Below are 20,861 nucleotides of genomic sequence, written 5' to 3' on the forward strand. Positions count from 1 at the left end.
TATTAAGTGCCATTTTAGCTCATTCTAGACTTTTGCCATTAGTTATAGTAGGACAAAAAGTAGATGAATGAGTAAAAGAATTCATTTGAGTCTCAAGTTCAGTACTACGCAAAGATGCTGCCTTATTAGCCGAGGCTGCATCCCTCATTGTTGTCCACGGATAGTTGCTTTCAGAGCATCCCAGATCGTTCTAGAAAAAGTAACTGATGATTTGTTATTAATTAAGTATTCAGAGAAATGAGAACGTAATTGGATTTTACTCTAAGGGGAACAATATCTTTGTATATTGATACGCCACAATTTTCTACCTGCGGAGGTTTAACCTACTTCTAGAGTGAGTAAAACCAGAGAATGGTCAGAAATGGTGGCTTCTAAGATACAGGATTCATTAGTAATGGAAGCTACTGAACGGGAAATAAGAAAATAATCCATTCTAGATTGTGTACCATGAACAGAGGAAAGAAATGTATATTCTTGATCTGATGGATGACAGAGATGCCAATGATGAACCAAACCATGGTCCGATGTTCTATCACCAATAGAGCTCTGTCACAAACATCGCATCTGTATAATGGGCCTGTTCTAACTAAGATCGCATTCCAGGTCAAGTTCCAGTCACCACCAATTATGTAATTGGATGCTTCAATCCCAACAAGAAGGCGATTTAAATTGAGAAAATAGGAGTGTTTGGCACCTGTTGGGGCATATATTGAACCAATGCAAAAGATAATTTCAACTATTTTTAACTTAGCAAAGGCATATCTACCGTCTGAATCAATCCAGGAGCCACTGCCAGAAGAGCTTGTGCTCCCAGTGAACGGATGGGTTGAGCCAGATCTCGTCCTCTACTATTGGAACAACTTGAATTGTGCCGAGTGTCATCAGAAGATATTGTAGATTATATTGGTAGAAGTTAAGGTCGGACTTCTGGCAAAAATTCTGTACATTCCATGTTTTGAGGGGGGAGATTATCCAGAAAATGACAAAGGTTGTCTGGATCAAAGAAATCTTTGGAAATCCCATCCTTAGTGATTCGTAAGCATGCAGGCTCGAAAAGACCATATTTGACACCAAGCTGACAAAGACGGGGTCTAAGAGAGAGAAAAGCTTTGCAGCGGTCATTAGTTTCTTTTGAAAAATCTGCAACCATTCTAATTTTATGACCTTGGAATATATACGGACCTTGAGCACGAGTCGCTATGATCAGTTGACAGGCTTGGCCAAGAGGCAGGAAGCAGGCGATTAGCGTGCAAGGTCTTGTGTTTTTTGCCCATATTGGGTTGTCCAAGATGATGTGCTCTTTGTATTTCTAAAGGTGGTTCGAAAGTGAGACCTGTGAGTCTTGGTGGGGCTTCTCTGAGAAAGGATTTGGCATCCAACCCTTCTATTTTTTCCGGGAAGCCAAGAAATCAGACGTTTTCACAATGGTTCTTGTCTTCTAAGTCAACTATTTTACTACTGAGAGAGAAGTTCTTGGTCACGGTCTGGAATAGCATCAAGACGATTCTCCACTGAGTTCGTTCATATATACCATCTATCCGATTTTGGAATCCAGCAAAATCCATGTGGATAGATTTGGTTTCATTAATAAGAGTAGATATGGAAGTTTCCATACCCTCTAATTGCCGGCTCACTACAGAAATTTCTTGGAGGATCCGTTCCATAGTTAAGTCTGAAGATAATGGTGTTGTCGCAGGTTTAGGACTATTTGATGTCAAGAAAGCAGTACTCCTTACATCTGATGTGGAACTGCCTTGGCTTAAAGCTTCTGAGAAGAGGGATTGTTTTGCAGGTTTCCCATTTGTATTACCAGAAGGCATCTTCAGCTTCTTGGCATCAGTCCCATGATATAAAACTGTGAGGGCTCCCCCCACCTATTCGAGAATATTTCACTCAAACTGATGAATTAGGTCTTATTTCGATAAGGATTATTGAAGAACAGCAGACAATAATTTATATTATGATTTAGAAAGTTAATTCAAGGTTGTACTTCTTTATCAACTTTATATATTAAGGATTTCTTTTGAAAGTTTCTCATTCATCTTACACACTTATCATTTATGGTCAATCAAAACCTGAAAGCATTAGCTGAATGGAGAAGTGGAGAATAAAAGTAGTATGTAAGCTGTTAGTATATGAATCAGACTATCCCAGTCAAGAACACAGCAGAGTTCATTTATTAGAAGTCCTAGTTGGTAATAAGTTGTATATATAGGAGTTAACTAGTAGTTATTGAACTCAATAATTATCTTGAGTCAGGATCAGAGCAATGCAAAGCCAAGTTTTTATCTGCGGTAGAATAGGATTAGTCACTGAAGAGCAGGCAATTTCTTTTCAGTGTTTGCATTTACTAATATAAGGATACTGCTGTATATGGTATTAAATTGCTACACAATAGTTAAGTAAAGTATCCATTAAATCAATACATAATTTTGGCAGGTCTCTTCCTGTTTCCCAGACCAGCAAAGCAATAGTTGCAATATAGTAGAATTGTTCAGAGATATACTAGCATCCTTTAGGTTCAGCACGCCTTGTCAAGTTAAAGTGCAGGTCTCAGCATACCATTATACTGTTAAAGTAGCAAAGGAACAGGTGGGGACACCATTCCCTTGTAGACTGCACTATCTGTAACAATGCAGCTGGCAGTGCATTCAATCTCTTCAGAGCTGATAGGAATAAAAAGTAAAACAAACCTGTTTAAAGTAAAGAATGTGACAGCACTGCAGTTCGTTATTGATATATAAAAGAATTCGACTTAAGGTTGCTAGAGTATTTAGCTTGACCGGCGCCAGACGTAGTTTTGAGGCACTTCAACAGCGACGGCCCGCACTTCGCGGGGCTGCTCTCTTTGTGTCATATGATCTCCTTTTACGTATGAGGAGAGCTCTCGACAGGCTTTGCTTTCCGCAACAGGAGACATCGCATTTCGACCCCTGGGCTCTCGGCAATAAATATAGATGGTTTTCAGCTATCGATGAGCCCGAGAAAAGCAGTCGCTGCCGACCGGGGCTCCTCACAGCACGGAGCTCCGGTTTCAAGCGGCCATCTTGTCGTGCGGCCAGACCTCCCCCTCTAAGTTTACCTTCTTGAACTGCATCAACACAGCACTAATAACCACATTACTCGCATCAGTGACTATAATTGAATTGAAATTGGTGTCAAATGTTGCCAATGCGAGTGTGGAAGATAATTCTTTTTTTAGGTTAACAAATTCAGTAGCGCATTCTTTGCTCCAGATATATTGTTGATTTTTTTTCATTAGACTTTTCATGTTATTGGTCTTATCAGCAAACAAAGGAATACATTTGGCATAATATTCTGCCAACCCAAGGAAAGACCTAAGTTAGTCTTTATTTTGGGGTTCTGGAACCTCCTCTATTGCTTTTACTAACTTCTGTTTGGGTGATACGCCATGTTTGCTACTGTTGTGTCCCAAATAGTCCACAAATTCAACTTCTAACTTGCATTTTTAATTGGTCAATGTTATACCATAACTCTGTAAAATACTCAGAACCTTACTCTGCATGTTCCTGGCTCATTGTTACCAAAAACCAGTATGTCGTCTTGAAAATACAAAGCATTTTTTACATCCTTAAACAACTTATGCATGACCCTTTGAAATACTGCAGAAGCTGAAATTAAGCCAAAGGGCATCCTTTTGTACCTGAAAGTACCTTCCGGAGTTATAAAGTGTAAGACTTACTATCTTCATGCAAGGCAATTTGATGATAAGCAATGAATAGGTCCCATCCTCATGGCCAGTATCACATGCTTTCCTCAAGGATAACATCCACGCATAGAGGTGTGATAAAAGTTAAGTTTATTGGAGAGTAATAAAGAACGACTCTTCATGAAGTCTTCGGCCCTGAATATGTTAATCCATAAGGGGGGCACCCACCCGAGCCGCCCCCGCATTTTGTTTTGCTGTTCTCGTGGGCCCCGCCTACCTCCCGTGCATCAAAGAGCTGAATGGGTGGTCCCCAAGCGCGAGGCCCCGTTCAAGACCTAGGAGTCCCTGCCATAAGTTTAGTGCGGTGGTATGCTCCCAAAAGGCAAAATGCTTACAACTGAAACAAGCTGTATTTAGTAGAATAGGACCATATTTGTGGATACTTAAGGATTCTCCAGTGTTACAATACTTGAAAATTTGTGGGAATTCAAACAAGCGGCGTCTGGTTTTTATTTTCTCATAGTGCATAAACTGTACTCGTGCCCATTACTAGCACAACGCCACGTCAAATGGCAAGGGTTACTTACTATAGCTTATTCGGATGAAGAGTGGGTGGATGTTATTATGAAAATGGATAAGGAATCAGAGAGTTCAGAATGTAATTTACTTTTTTCCAAATTCTTCATAACTGGTACTGATCACCACAAAAGAAATCACGACAGAAGATTTACTACCCGATTCTGCCTGAGGGAGATGCCCACAGGAGGACTGCAATATACTATACATTTTATTCCGATATCCAGTTTTTATAAATACTAGTCTTCCATAACTGCCTCTCTACACTGAGCTACACATTGGGGGCTTTGGCCTTCTGGTTAGAGTCACAGAAACTCGCTTGAGGGAATAGTGGAGACACCCTGACTCCCTACTGTTAATAGAAAAAAAAAAAAGAATAAAGCGCTGTTGATGGAGAAGTGAGCCACTTCTTATGTCTGACATTAAGAAGGCCGCGATAGACTGCAGGTATTGCAAGGCCCTATTGATCTGCCCTCCATACAATAGCCGGACAGTAAAACAGATCTCCTTCCCACAAAGAGGCTACATACTGAAGGGGGAGTAACCCGCTCTAGTGGGGAGGGCTGTTTGAGCTGCCCATATGCCACCATAAAAAGCAGAAAATAAGGTCTCCACATATTTTGCTGTAACAGAGTAGAGGCAAGTACAGGATGAAAGTGGACAGACAAGCGAACAAGACGCTCACTAGAGAGGATCTGATAGCCTCCCTCAGAGATTTCAAGTCCGAATTATGCGCAGAAATCAAGCAGGATCTGCAGTCCTCAATGAAGCAATTGAAGACGGACCTCTCCGAACGCTTGTAAACTCTCCAGCAAGACATGGACGCTGTGGGGGCCCAAGTCCTTGAAATGGAGGAACACTTGCAAGACCTGGACAATCGCACTAGCAGGATACAGGGAAAGTAACAAGAGCTCCAGATGCAGCTTCAACAGGCCCTCCTGAAGGCGGAAGACCTAGAACACAGGTCTCGGAGGGAGAACATTCATATAAGAGGCCTGGAACAGAGCGGGGAGGGACCGGACTTGGAGGCATTTCTGGAGGGGCTCTTTGTGCGAGATGCTGAGTTTGTGCCAGTTGAAGATTAAAATAGATAGGGTACATCGCATTGGAAACCAGCAGACCGGCGACCGGCGTAGCACAAGCGATGTCCTCATCAAGCTACATTCTTTTAAAACAAAAGAAGCAATACTGCAAGCTGCAAATAAAAAGGTGGAGACCTCGTTCCAGGGGTACACATGTCTGCTGTTTTCAAGACCTGGCGCCCTCCACACTGAAACGTAGGCAACAACTAAGGCTGATCACAACCAAACTCAGAGAGGACAAAATACACTACAGATCGACATTCTCATTTGGCCTTGCCTTTGAACTCAACAACAAACCTCATTGTGTCTCAGGTTTAGAAGAGGGCCTCCCTGTCCCTGAAGATGAAAACCGCCAAGGCCCTTTGAAAAGGCTCGGATGTGACGACACGGCCAAGACAACAATGTCGCACCATCACAAAAGGCAATCCAAGCGTAAAATGAGGACATAGAACATTCACACAACTGTCAGGATGTCCTGCTCTAGGGGACAGATCTACACTGAGAAGAAAAGTGGAAGCAGGCTTACTACTGACGAACAGAACTTTTGCACCTCCATCATGGATGACTGATTGTAACGGACCATAATACCAAAGGGTTCTTTACAAATGGAATTCTATACAGGAATCATCCGGCGGTCGGGGCTCTGGGCCCTGCCTGTGTCTCCTGTTACCATACCATTCCTACCAATACTGAACTGTCTGGAAGCCCATTGGCTGTCCAGCGTAGGGTTTGTGGGGAGCTTTTCTTTTCTTTTTCTAAATGGGGGGGGGAGTACCTGGTGGTGGGACTGAAGGACAGTCGGCAATCTCTAAAGGTGGGGAGTGCAGGATCGCTCTTCACTGTTGGAAGGGGTGAATGTAGACCACAGTCTGATAAGGACAAAGGGAGAACGGGGGTCTGCAGGGGAGGACATGGGAGGGACAGTGTACGGAGGTTTATAATATGGTCTCAATAGCCTTATGAAATGAAAAGGCTTGAACTCGCCCCTTAAAAGGCAAAAAATCTGGAAATACCTAACGGACCACCTGTTCGAAGTGGTCGCGCTGCTGGAAACGCACCTTAAAAAAAATGAAGAGATGAGACTCTACCATAAAAAATAACTCTTAATCTATAGATCGACTGCTGATTCCAAACAAAAGGAGTCGTCCTGCTGTTTCACAACTCAGCGAAATTTCAAACTGAGGCTATTAAGACAGATTGGGAGGGCAGAATAGGCATGGTAAAGGGGACATTGAGAGGCAGGCTTTGTCCCCAATACACGGCAAACTGTGTTTTTGGATAAACAAAAGAAGAGTGTCCCTCAGAGAAGCGTTGTAGCACGTAAGATTCGAGGCCAGTTGTAAGTGGTCAGATACACAGACCAATTTCACGAAAAAATACAAGATTTTTTCAAGAAACCCTCACTCACCCTAGTGGTGACATGCTTCATCATCGGGTCCACCGGGAGAGATCGAATACCTCCCCGGTGTGCTGCGACGCCAGGAGACTGCGGAGCAGGTTCTTGTGAGGGTAAAGTGTGAAAAAAGTTAAGTGAATTTAAAAATGTCCAGGGTTGTACCAAAAAATCATTTATTGGCTGGTCAACCTGACATATTAAAAATTAACTATGTGTAGGGAGAACTAACCAAATAGAATATACTTGTGTTTCCCTATTAAAGAGAGGTCAACATGTTTCTGCCCGTGGTATGTGTGACTTTACAGGGCTTTCTTCAGGACCAGTTTGTGAGTGTCACCTTAACAGGTGTGGGCGCGCTAAGGCCCACCCTGCCAAAGGCGGTGAAAGTTAAAAATAGCACTATGTATAAAAAGGTGCATTAAAAGAAACAAACTAATAAGTCTGGGGAATTACCTCTGTTACGAGGAACCTAGAAGTCTGTGGACAGATGGTGAGACAAACAGACAAATAAACAAACAAATAACATATAATCAATCAATATTGATCATTTTGCATGGCAATTGATGCAACTTGGTGGCGTGATACGTGCTGGCATACCTATCAAAGGCCGTGGCCGAGATGCATGGGAAGTAAAGAAAAAGTTGTGCCACAAGCCGGGGTGGTGGGCCTCAACTAGCGCTGAGAAGTGTAGTCCAGCGCGATATGTTGCACGTATAATAGGGCAACAGGATAGTAAGTGGAGACTTACAGTGTTAAGTCCATCCGTGCGGGAAACCGGAAGTGGCTGCCCGTTATTACTTCGCTACCTAAAATAGGGCGGCGGGGAAGTAATCCCCGAAGTGTTACGCGGTAAAACAGAGCAGCATTGTGAATAGCGTTTTGCTCTGCTGGCCGTGACTAGTAGTATTGACCAGGCACACACATAAATGAGCGTAATAGATAAACACTTCTCACTTGTACAAGAAGTGAACCACGCCCCATAGAACTCAGGAGGGGGGTGGGAGCGACAATGGCACACCCTATTCGGGGAGAAAACAACAAACACAAACAGAGAATTTAGAGATCTGGCAGAATCTTGAGTACAGGACTTATCTGATTAGAAGTGTCCAAGGGAAGGTTCTTACGCCCGCAACGCTCTGCACCCTCTCGGTACCTAGCTGTTCCCTCGCTGGATCTCGTGGATCCTGAGCGAAGGGCAAGCCCGGTATTATGAGGGAGGAGGCAGAGCACGGGCCAATGGGAGCTTGCTATCCAAAGCGAGGCTTGGAATACAAGTCCCGTGATCCCGCGGGAGGTGGTGTCAAAGCGGGATTTCTTTACGAAAATGAAACCGAGGCTTGGAAAGCAAGCCCTTGGTAACTCGGCAATGAGGATTTTCAAGGCAAGTTTCAGAAATAATGACTATCACTGCCAAAGTAGCCTGACCAAAGGATTAGTGTATGATCATGACTTTTTCAAAACATGGTTAGCTGATACAAAAAATTAATTATTGTATTGGAATACATACTGAAGTGTTGGCATACAGTATGATGTTTTTTTTTTAAAGATTATTAGATGCTGCAGCTATAGCTACAATACAATGGGGTAGTCAGTTGCATGTTACAGAATTAGTTATGGCAGAGTCAATCAGGATTATGATTTGTTCATATTACTACAGAGTGCTCGCTAAGTGTGTCCAGAGTCTCAGACTACATGATTCAAGAAGTATGAATCTCATTGTTTTAGAGTTCAGTCAAGACTCGGGATGTTAACAAGAGTCAGACAAACAGAACCTAGATAGAAAATGACAGGCAGCAGACATTGTTAATGAACAACCTAATGTTTTAGGACACTAGTCCATGGTATTTGGTCATTCAGCCCTTGGATGTGGGTACTGAGTCTATATACCCAGCGCTGTTCTTTCTCAAACAGAACGCTGTCTCTGTTCCTGGGGTTGTTGACCTGCTCAATAATTGTCTAGATCATATCGTTTGGGGTGTGATGTGCCTGCAAAAAATTTTCACTAAGTTTCGTTGTGACCTTTTTGCATCGAATGTTGCTGCGATGTTCCCCAATGCGAGTTTTTACTTTACGTGTTGTCATTCCAACATAACGTTTCGCACAAGGGCAAGTGATCAAGTAGACAACGTTGGCAGAATTGCAATTGGTATGAGATTTTTGAATCCATATTTTTCCGGGTTCCAAGTTGAGTTGTTTAGTGTGGGTGGTGAGATGACAAACACTGCAATCAGTACATGGGAAGTGACCAGTAATGGGAGGCAGGTGCCAGGGTTCTGTGACAGACCTAATAAGTGCGAATGACGTGCCTGGTAAGGGTCTGGTATGTACCAAGGCATCTTTTAGGCTCCTGCCCTTTTTGAAGGAGAACAGGGGCTTCTCCCAATCACTCATGTTGCTTGTGATTATTTTCCAGTTTTTATTAATGGATTTCTTTACGTTGTCTGACAAGGTGCTGTAGGTGGTTACACACGTAAGTGGCGCCTCTGTGTTTGTCTTCACATTCTCCTCAAGGAGGGCATCGCTGGGTTGATTGCGTGCCCGGGTCTGACCTTTGTTGAGGATTCCCTGCGGATATCCTCTTTGTTTTAATTTTTCTGTCAATTCTGTGGCCTGGATTTTGTAGTCAGTAGTGTTACTGCAATTCCTTCTCAAGCGAAGGAATTGTCCATAGGGCAGGTTCTCTCATAGGGGTCTTGGGTGGAAGCTATTAAACTCCAAGAGATTATTTTGACCTGGCACCTGCCTCCAATTACTGGTCACTTCCCATGTACTGATTGCAGTGTTTGTCATCTCACCACCCACACTAAACAACTCAACTTGGAACCCGGAAAAATATGGATTCAAAAATCTCATACCAATTGCAATTCTGCCAACGTTGTCTACTTGATCACTTGCCCTTGTGCGAAACGTTATGTTGGAATGACAACACGTAAAGTAAAAACTCGCATTGGGGAACATCGCAGCAACATTCGATGCAAAAAGGTCACAACGAAACTTAGTGAACATTTTTTGCAGGCACATCACACCCCAAACGATATGATCTGGACAATTATTGAGCAGGTCAACAACCCCAGGAACAGATACAGCATTCTGTTTGAGAAAGAACAGCGCTGGGTATATAGACTCAGTACCCACATCCATGGGCTGAATGACCAAATACCATGGACTAGTGTCCTAAAACATTAGGTTGTTCATTAACAATGTCTGCTGCCTGTCATTTTCTATCTAGGTTCTGTTTGTCTGACTCTTGTTAACATCCTGAGTCTTGACTGAACTCTAAAACAATGAGATTCATACTTCTTGAATCATGTAGTCTGAGACTCTGGACACACTTAGCGAGCACTCTGTAGTAATATGAACAAATCATAATCCTGATTGACTCTGCCATAACTAATTCTGTAACATGCAACTGACTACCCCATTGTATTGTAGCTATAGCTGCAGCATCTAATAATCTTTAAAAAAAAAACATCATACTGTATGCCAACACTTCAGTATGTATTCCAATACAATAATTAATTTATTGTATCAGCTAACAATGTTTTGAAAAAGTCATGATCATACACTAATCCTTTGGTCAGGCTACTTTGGCAGTGATACTCATTATTTCTGAAACTTGCCTTGAAAATCCTCATTGCCGAGTTACCAAGGGCTTGCTTTCCAAGCCTCGGTTTCATTTTCGTAAAGAAATCCCGCTTTGACACCACCTCCCGCGGGATCACGGGACTTGTATTCCAAGCCTCGCTTTGGATAGCAAGCTCCCATTGGCCCGTGCTCTGCCTCCTCCCTCATAATACCGGGCTTGCCCTTCGCTCAGGATCCACGAGATCCAGCGAGGGAACAGCTAGGTACCGAGAGGGTGCAGAGCGTTGCGGGCGTAAGAACCTTCCCTTGGACACTTCTAATCAGATAAGTCCTGTACTCGAGATTCTGCCAGATCTCTAAATTCTCTGTTTGTGTTTGTTGTTTTCTCCCCGAATAGGGTGTGCCATTGTCGCTCCCACCCCCCTCCTGAGTTCTATGGGGCGTGGTTCACTTCTTGTACAAGTGAGAAGTGTTTATCTATTACGCTCATTTATGTGTGTGCCTGGTCAATACTACTAGTCACGGCCAGCAGAGCAAAACGCTATTCACAATGCTGCTCTGTTTTACCGCGTAACACTTCGGGGATTACTTCCCCGCCGCCCTATTTTAGGTAGCGAAGTAATAACGGGCAGCCACTTCCGGTTTCCCGCACGGATGGACTTAACACTGTAAGTCTCCACTTACTATCCTGTTGCCCTATTATACGTGCAACATATCGCGCTGGACTACACTTCTCAGCGCTAGTTGAGGCCCACCACCCCGGCTTGTGGCACAACTTTTTCTTTACTTCCCATGCATCTCGGCCACGGCCTTTGATAGGTATGCCAGCACGTATCACGCCACCAAGTTGCATCAATTGCCATGCAAAATGATCAATATTGATTGATTATATGTTATTTGTTTGTTTATTTGTCTGTTTGTCTCACCATCTGTCCACAGACTTCTAGGTTCCTCGTAACAGAGGTAATTCCCCAGACTTATTAGTTTGTTTCTTTTAATGCACCTTTTTATACATAGTGCTATTTTTAACTTTCACCGCCTTTGGCAGGGTGGGCCTTAGCGCGCCCACACCTGTTAAGGTGACACTCACAAACTGGTCCTGAAGAAAGCCCTGTAAAGTCACACATACCACGGGCAGAAACATGTTGACCTCTCTTTAATAGGGAAACACAAGTATTTTCTATTTGGTTAGTTCTCCCTACACATAGTTAATTTTTAATATGTCAGGTTGACCAGCCAATAAATGATTTTTTGGTACAACCCTGGACATTTTTAAATTCACTTAACTTTTTTCACACTTTACCCTCACAAGAACCTGCTCCGCAGTCTCCTGGCGTCGCAGCACACCGGGGAGGTATTCGATCTCTCCCTGTGGACCCGATGATGAAGCATGTCACCACTAGGGTGAGTGAGGGTTTCTTGAAAAAATCTTGTATTTTTTCGTGAAATTGGTCTGTGTATCTGACCACTTACAACTGGCCTCGAATCTTACGTGCTACAACGCTTCTCTGAGGGACACTCTTCTTTTGTTTATCTGATAACTGACTGGGGTCTAAGAGTGCCCTATAACCCTATCTCTCCCTTTGTTGATTGGAAACTGTGTTTTTGGTCTCTGTTCTATATTAGATAGGCGAGTTTGCAGAGGGTTCAACGATACTCATGGGTGACTTTAACCTGACATGGCAGGCTGAGATGGATAGCACACACCCTCAGAGGGCGGTCATAGGCATAGGCATCCTGTCTAAGGGAACCGAGCAATAAATACAAGCTATGGGTTTACAGGACGCATTGCAAATGCTCTAAATCAGCCCCATGCCACTTCAGCCCAGAATAACTGGGATCCATTCAAGGCTGCCTTTAGAGGTAAATGCACAGACTTGAACTCTATTCTAAACAAGCGGCAGCCTAAGGAACTAATAGTGCTGGAGGAAGAATTGGAGAAAGTAGAAAGGTACCATACGAAAACACCATCACAGATACTGAAGCGACAACTCACAGCACTGAAGGAGAAAATCAAAGCGATTTTCACAAATAGGGCGGAATACACGCTATTAAGGCTCCGGCAAAGATCCTATGCGCAGAGAGGCAAAGTAGCAAGACTATTACACGAGAAAAGGACGCGTGAATACATAGGGGCATATGCGATAGGGACGGCACTCTGGCCCATAAAGACGACATCAAAGCACACATTTTCAGAGAGTATAGGGATCTCTACACAGGTACACCTCCTGATGCTGTCTTGCAGCAGCAATACTTAGATTTACTAGAGCTCCCCCAGATACCGCCAGCAGAGAATGATCGGTTAAATGGACCTATAACTGAGGAAGAAGTGAGGAAGGCAATTTCAAAACTCAAACTACACAAATCACCAGGCCTGATAGGCTGACGGCTCCATTTTATAAAATATTCGTGTCGGAACTTACACCACACCGCACCTTGTTATTTAATGCAATAGTGGAAGACTCAACAGTCTCACAATCCATGGCTGAGACAGTGATCACTGTGATTCCCAAGCCAGTAAAATACCCACATAACTGTGCCTCTTATCTGCCCATTGCACTGTTAAACTCTTCTCTGCCATATTAGCCGCGAGACTAGATACCTTAATGCCCTCACTAATCCGCCCTGAACAATCAGGCTTCATAAAAGCTGGACAAACACACAATAACATTCGAAGGACTATTCATTTGATCGAAAAGTCGCTAAATAAAACATTCCAGCGCTATTAGTGGGCCTAGATGCTGAGAAGGACTTTGACAGGCTGGATTGGTCTTTCCTATTTTTTTACCATGAAAAATTTGGATTCGGACAAAGCTTCATCAACATGGTCCGAGGTCACTATAAGCATCCACAATCGAGAGTACAGGTTAATGGGTCTCAGTCGCCCCCATTCACCCTGAGCAGGGGAACAAGGCAGGGATGCCCGCTGTCCCCTCTGCTGTTTGCTCTTAGCATTGAGCCCCTGGCAGTTCAGTGCAGAGCAAACCCAGAGATCAGAGGTATACAATTCAGGGTACGGAATACAAGGCCTTGCTCTTTGCTGATGGCATTTTATTGACGCTTACAGACCCGGGCCCCTCATTACAAGCACTGCAGACAGCACTAGATATATTTGAAGCAGTAGCGGGCTTTAAAGTCAATACATCGAAATCCTTCATACTAAACCTTACGATTCCAGAGGGAGAAGCCCTGTATCTTCGGGCTAGTCCACCTTTCAGTGGGCCAAACACTCCATTCAGTACTTCGTTATTCAACTCACTCCGAGGGTAGAAGATCTCTACAAGGCCAACTATCCTTCAATGCTGACCCAAATGCAACAAAATCTCAAACGTTGGAAGCCATAATGCATCTCCTGGTTAGGACGGATAAATGCAGTTAAAATTACATTGCTCCCAAAACTATTCTATTTGTTCCAGGCACTCCCGTTTGACTTAGACCAGGATCTTTTACCCAAGCTACGTTCTCCTATTACCAAATTCATATGGCAAGTGGTAAGCGCTCAACTACTGTTCCATGTTTTAGGACGCCCAAAGAAGGGGGGGGGAGTGGCGTTACCAGATTTCTCAATATACTTCAAGGCAGCCCAATTTAGGGTGTTGGTGGAGTGGTCCATGAGAGAATCCGATAAGCACTGGTTACACATGGATAGAGCGATAATGGGTGGGTCGATTTGGGAAGTTCCTTGGAGATCGAAAAAAGAGAGGCCAGCCAATGCATACATTAGCACCCCGAAAAGCACCATGCTCAGGGTCTGGGATGAAGTCACGAGGGAGGGGGCTTGACATCCGAGAAGGCAAATTTGATATATGGAGGGAGGGGGGTTGTCGGATGGTTTCAGATTTGTCCACAACTTCCGACGGGCTCACATTCGAAAATTGTCAAACAGAATTCCAGGTCCCAAGCAGTGAGCATTTTCACTACCTCCAACTCAAACATTGGGTATCCCAACCCCAGCTGAGGGAAGCTACCACCAGAGAATGCACCCCGATAGAACGATGGGTTCAGAAGGCGAGCACCATGAAGGTAGCTCTCTCCTTTCTCTATGGTCTGTTGCTGTTGGCAGCACACTCCCCATGGGCTCGCTACATGTCTTTCTGGGAACAAATAATTAGGAGCCACATCTCAGACGAGGAATGGAAGCATTTGTGGTCAGATATAACCAAGAGAAATCACTCAGTTTGTCTGAGGGAGGCTCACTACAAGAGCCTTTATGATTGGTACCTCTATCCCACTAAACTCAAAAAGATTTTTCCCAGCTTTTCCGATCTCTGCTGCCATGGATGCGGCCTTCTTGGGGACTTTCGCCATATATGGTGGGACTGCGCGACTATTCGCCCTTTCTGGGAGGAGATTCTCACTCACATCAAAGAAATGCTGGGTTATCCCATACCGACCTCTATAGAGGAAGTTCTTTTAGGCATCAGGGACCCGGGGTTAGAGCATCAAACAAAAACAGACAGATCAATATTGTGGGCCTGTCTAGGGGCGGCCAAAACAACGATAGCTGCAGCTTGGAAAAAGAGGGAGGCTCCAGCCTTGCCACTATAGCACTCACAGTTCTGGAGAATACTCACAATGGAAAGACTAGCAGACATTTTTAGAGATGATTATAAATATTTTGAGTATCGGTGGGACCCGCTGGTTTCCTTTCTCTCTAGCGGCCTCCCATCTGCGGTATGCCCACCTTCTGTAAGAGCCTTTTCCAGCTGTACGGTGGTTTCTCACCCTTGACCGATCACTTCCAGACACACGTGTTGTCCCTATTGGTCCTGCAAAACTAAAGTAGATCACTGCCCTATTCTCTGATGCAATTCTGACTACCCAATGGCATTTAGCAAGATGATTCACCACAGGAAAGGGGAGGGAGGGGGGTCAGGGGAGTCTTGTTTATACAATGTTGGGGTGGTTTTCTTTCTCTTCTGTTTATGGTTGCTTTGTTAAAATGGCCATGACTCGAAACAAGAGAGGAAGACATACAGGCTTTGTATAAAGAGAAAATGAACATTGGCTAGATGTAGTTGAGTGAACGATGTCCTGTATTTGCTTCATGCTCTCATCAAAATGTAATATGTTGATTACAAGTCATGCTGAATAAATAAAGCTTTGAGGAAAAAAATTGAGGTAAGAGGCAAAAATACTGGGAAAACCACACCAAAATATGCAAGGTCTAAAAGTATTTCACTGAGTAGCCATAATTTGATATATTGATTGTCTTTTTTGATGTATTGTTTATATATTGACATGTACTTCTCATAAAAAATATACAACAACAAAAAAAAGTTGGTGGTTGCCCATTCATAAATGGAAAGGGGTACCCTTGGGATACCTTCCTCTTTTAGAATGTTTGGAAAAATGCTTTTTTAAGAGCAGGCAGTGGTCCCAGAGACCACTGCCTGCTCTTAACAAAAAATAAACGTCTAATTTTTCTTTTGAAATGCATCTTGTTTTCCTTTAAGGAAAACGCACTGCGTTTGACAAAAAAAGATTGCTTTATTTAACAGCAATTACAGACTTGGTGGTCTGAAATTCCGGCAGGCCACCATCCCTGTGATGGTACCCTGCCTAAAAACTCATATTTCCCATTTTTTCCCTCTCTCTTAAATGACTATGAGTCACGGTAATGGTAAACTCGGAGAAGAGAAATAATGTAGATTTCTACAAGACAATCGTAAGGAGGGCCATAGTCTTGTGAATAAATCACGAGAACCACTTGAAATATTTTCGAATTTACTTCATAAGCAATTTTCTTCTGACCAGTATTGTAGTGTAGTTCGTATATTCCTAATAGGCTCTGCGCATTGGAATAATATATCCTATAGATTTGACATAGGACTTATGTCGACTAGGTTTCTATCAAATATATTAAACTTAATTGTGAGTGCCAGCTAGCTCAGAGGTCACTAGAAACTTTCTCGAGTTCACAAGAAGGGATTAGTTTCTGACAACCGCATAAACATGACAACTTTGTTTCCCCAAGAATAAACTGATCTTCAGAGTCGTGGAAACAATAGATAGATATTTTACTCAGTCAATCGTGCATGCTTCGTTTCACCAGAGGTGCAGAGAAATAGATAGACGGGCGTTTTCAATAAAAGGATTTATTGAACAGTCTTCTTTCTCAAGCATAAGAAATGAACTGCTACAATCGTAAGACTGGTTGCAAAATATAATGCATACAGTAAAAAGAATACAATACAATAATACTGTAAGAGCATTGTATGGTTCCTAAACCATAGATAAATACACACATAAATAACAGAGGCTAAAAGTACTCAACTGGTGCTTTTAAAATACGCCTACCCCGATGTACCTAACCTAAGCTTAGTACAAGGGAAGAAATAAGTGAGGTGTAGCATAAATGTAGTATTCTTTTGCCAAGAATCTGTCCAAGATTTCTCTTAGGGTCTAATCAGCTCCGTACCTTGATTTGGAATGAAGAAGGTCAGGACGAGGACTCGATTTCCCAACAACCTGCAAGGGTAGCTTGGAAACACTGGAGCTTGATTTCTCGGCAGGAGAAAAGACAGCGTCTCTCTCAGTGCGTCTGCTGGAGGGTCGGCTTCCTTCGGCACTTGCAGCAGCAGGGCACGTCGGGCAAGTAGATAGTCGAACTGCTCCAAACCACCGTGTGTTTGCTATGGCAAGTGTGGGCATATTTATACCTTGAAAGTGCCAAGATTGACGTAAAGGTGGACATAATAACGTCATCAAAGAGTCTCAGTTCTTTGAAAACTCCATGAGTTCTTGGACAAGTCAGTATTCAAGCAAGGGGAAGTCCCTAGCTGCTGAAGCCGAGTTTTCCACGAAATCGTTGTAGATTTTCGGTATTAGCGGAAGTAGCCCTGTCGTATTTGGACTGCATGAGCTATTTCTAAATATGGTAATGATTCTTATGCCTATATAAGGATGTGGTGATTTATATCTATATAAGGGCATGAATCGGGAAAATTACAATAGGGTCCTAAAATGTTACACAACAGTATCACTTCTCATGCTTTTTAACAGCAGAATTAATTTATAGACTATAGCCTCTTCAGAGCACTCATCGTATCTATGTTCAAGCATGCAAGTAAAATTTCCCAGTATACAAAGTTATCATGAATACTTTTTTCACTTGTCTTCTAGTCACTAATGTTATCAACAGTGATAATGACTCACAGGACCATAGAAAGTAATGTTTCTATACATGGAATCTCTAGAGACAATAAAGCTTTTATCAGTCTATCCTTCCAGCTGTCAATCACCACTGTTTCTATATGTGTGCTTGTCTGTGTGAAGTCTGGCGGTAATTATGTTTGCTTGTTTCTTGTCTGTGCATGTCACCATATTCGTGTTCGTTATTTGTACAAGCGTTCATACATATTGTTTGTTTTGTGTGGGTGAATGGGTTTCTCAGTACACATTGGTACTGGTAGCTACATGTACACAAATATCTGATTGTCTGGTGGATGTGTGCATAAAAGTCTGCATCTCTGGCGATGTGTGCATAGGTGCCTAAAGGTCTAGTGGTATGTGCACTTGATAGGCTATCGGTGTTTTGGCCTGTCTGCATATGTGCACGAATATTACATGCCTACGCGTGAATGCGCAATATGAATGTCAGACCTACTGGCTTTATCAACACTTCATTATTTACAGCTCTTCTACTATGACTGAACCTGAAAGTAACTGTGGACTGGCTCACTACTTAAGTGTTTTTATCTATGGAGACTTTTCAACCTAGATTGAGTGAAGTATGGGAAAAGCCTCACACAGAACCAACAAGGTCATCAAAAAAAATGTCTTCTGTATGGTTGTCTCTTGTGTCTGCATATGCGTTGTGCACTGCTTACATCATGCAACAGAAGAGTTATGGTCCTCATAATTGACACAAACTCTGTTTTTTACTTGCAGGAGGATACTCCATGCCCCACTAAACTCACTGTTACTAAAGAAAGCACATTGGATGGGGAAGTGAGTGAGGAATTCTGTGCCCCTGATGATCTTTCCTCCGATGAGGAGTATACCGTGGCTGAAACCAGAACCACGCGACTGAAGAAGTCCGGCATGCAGCGCATCGACAACATCAAGAAGGCCTTCTCCAAGGAAAAAATGCAGAAGACCAAACAGAATTTTGGCAAGAAGGTGAGCAGTATTCGCACTCGGATCGTGACCCCAGAGAGAAGAGAGAGAATAAGGCAGTCTGGGGAGAGATTGAAGCAGTCCGGCGAACGGTTCAAGCAATCAATCGCTAAAGCGGCACCTAAAAAAGAGAACTTTAAGATCAAGATCAGCAAAAAGGAGAAGGAGCGCACGCTGGCCGAAGGCCAGGAGGGCAGCAAGGAGGGAGGCGTGGACGCCGCCCTGGACAGCGGCAATGCTCAAATCATCAGCGAAGAGGTCACCTACACCGAGGTGGTGACCGTGAAGAAGAAGGAGGCCAGCACCAACACAGGGCCCTACTATCCCTTTGAAGAGAAACCTTCCCCCACCATTGAGAAAATCACCTTGAAACAGGAAGATGAGCACAGAATGGACGACGAAGCCCCGCTGCTGGACATAAAGCAATCATAAGCATGAATTACTGTTGTGGTTATGCAAGAAAAAGTTCTTTAACAATCAGTATCCAATCATGGAAAAGATATCTGTTTAACATATATGTTCTTCTGTGTGTGTGTGTTATGGTAGACCTGTTCACACATTCGTTAGTGTCATTGCCTACCTGTGTTTATTCTCAATGTATAGCAGTCAGGGATCATGTAAAAAGCATTCACGCGTTGCCTTTCTTTTCTCTTGTGGGGTACCAGTCCCCTTAATGTCCATGGGCCTTATTTAGACTTTTCTGTCACAAACATAGTGGATGTCCCACCCACCGAATTACCCTATCAGGGATGTTGGCCATGCTGTGAGAGAGTGTCCCATTTGGCAATCTCTAAAGAGGCCATTATTTAGAATTATCTATGTCTGTGAGGGGTAGCCAGATAATGTCAAAGACAAGGTGGAATAAGGAGCATACTGGGACAGAAGCTATTCATTATCTATATGTTGATCAAACCTCTCATGCAGTGTATATACATTTAGCAATATTTGACAGATCGAGCTAATGGACTCCATTTTTGCAGGAGTTACATCTTTGTAAATGCATTTGGAAAATAATTATTTGCGTGAAGTTTGACAAAGAGCATTTTATTGTGGCATTGGCCCTTTCTGCATTCCTCATACGCTTTCTCTACAGACGATTTCGGTTTTCATTTGACGGCATGCTCTTCTCCCCTGGGTATATGGCATCGTACTCTGTTGCCATGGCAAGGAATCCAATGACATAAATGTGTAATCGAGCCGCTGAAAATCTAGAACATCAAGAAAAAGACACTGTTTGGGTAAGATATATCCACACACGTCTTGAGAAAGAGCAAAATGTAGTTAGATTGTTTTAATGGCTATTAGTGAAATTATGCCTCCGTGGTTTAAGTTCTGCAAGACATATCTAAAAATATTTCTCTTTTTTCTAGGAAGATTTCCAGAATAAAGCCGTTTGATAATCTGGTAGCCAAAACACACCGTCAAAAACATGAATAGGTATTGTTAGTTATTTGATCTAATTATGGTCTAGAACAGTGGAAAAGAGCCATGATTCATCAATAATTTCACAAGTATTTATATTCCATTTTAATATTACAATACAACATAGTGCTGGGAAGTGATACTGCTTTCCATTTCGTTTTGATCACCTCTATTCAGATCAGTAATAACACAAGCTCGGCATTACTCAAAACTATGCCAAATCTTTGACACATTTGTGTTTTTTTAGTCATTACGTGGCATTCAGGCCTTGCCGAGCAGGGCACTCAATGTAGAAATATTAAATTTGACGGTCTCATCAGGCATTCATATTCATTAACAGGAGCTGTTTTAAGAGGTTGTTCTCCTTCCCAAATATTTTTAGAAGGATTTTTATGGATTTCCTTTTAGCTGAAGAACTCCCCATGTAGTCATCTTTTTTTAGAAGGCCTGGTACACTGGTATACCTCAGAAGGTTGCTTGTGTCATATGGTTACAGCCTTCCTAGCATACAACTAGTTTTGGTAAACTGCTATTGTTTTGAACTGCTGAACTTAGGTTCGATTTTCTTAGCTGTAAAGTCATAAACTTGGATCCAAATTCTGAGCAAGACCATGCACCCTTATTAGAGGTTAATGCTTAACCATTTCAAAATGGCCACCGTGCATCTACTGAAAGGATTCCTGACACAGTGCAGTCTTTGGAGCAATGGCTGTGTATTTCCTCAGTGTACTTTTGTGGTGAGCCACTCTCTCTCTCATTCAAGCATTGACTTCGCATGTACTGGCTATTAATAAACCAGTATGTGACTCTATGTAGTTGGTTCTTCAATCATGTATAGTCCAGAGTGATTTATTCTACATTAGAAGGTCCATACACCAGTGATGTGTTTTCAAGTGACAACTCAGAAAATAAATCTACGTTAAAGAAAGGCAACACTGCTCACAGTTATGAAAACATTGAAAAGCACAGGTTGGTTCGTCCTTTACCTAGGCCTCGATTAGAAGTGAGC

General features: G+C 42.8%; 1 protein-coding gene across 1 annotated transcript in view; it reads left to right on the forward strand.

Annotated features, from left to right (window-relative positions):
- Positions 1 to 18,945, forward strand: part of CAVIN4 (caveolae associated protein 4) — a 112,085-nt gene extending 93,140 nt beyond the window's left edge. Inside the window, exon 2 of the mRNA XM_078687712.1 lies at positions 18,203 to 18,945. Coding sequence (XP_078543838.1) covers positions 18,203 to 18,862 — 660 coding nt within the window. The 3' untranslated portion in view covers positions 18,863 to 18,945. The remainder of the gene's footprint in view (positions 1 to 18,202) is intronic.
- The last annotated feature ends 1,916 nt before the right edge of the window (positions 18,946 to 20,861 follow it).

Source organism: Lissotriton helveticus, chromosome 4_1 (assembly GCF_964261635.1).
Source record: "Lissotriton helveticus chromosome 4_1, aLisHel1.1, whole genome shotgun sequence".
Taxonomy (NCBI): Eukaryota; Metazoa; Chordata; class Amphibia; order Caudata; family Salamandridae; genus Lissotriton; species Lissotriton helveticus.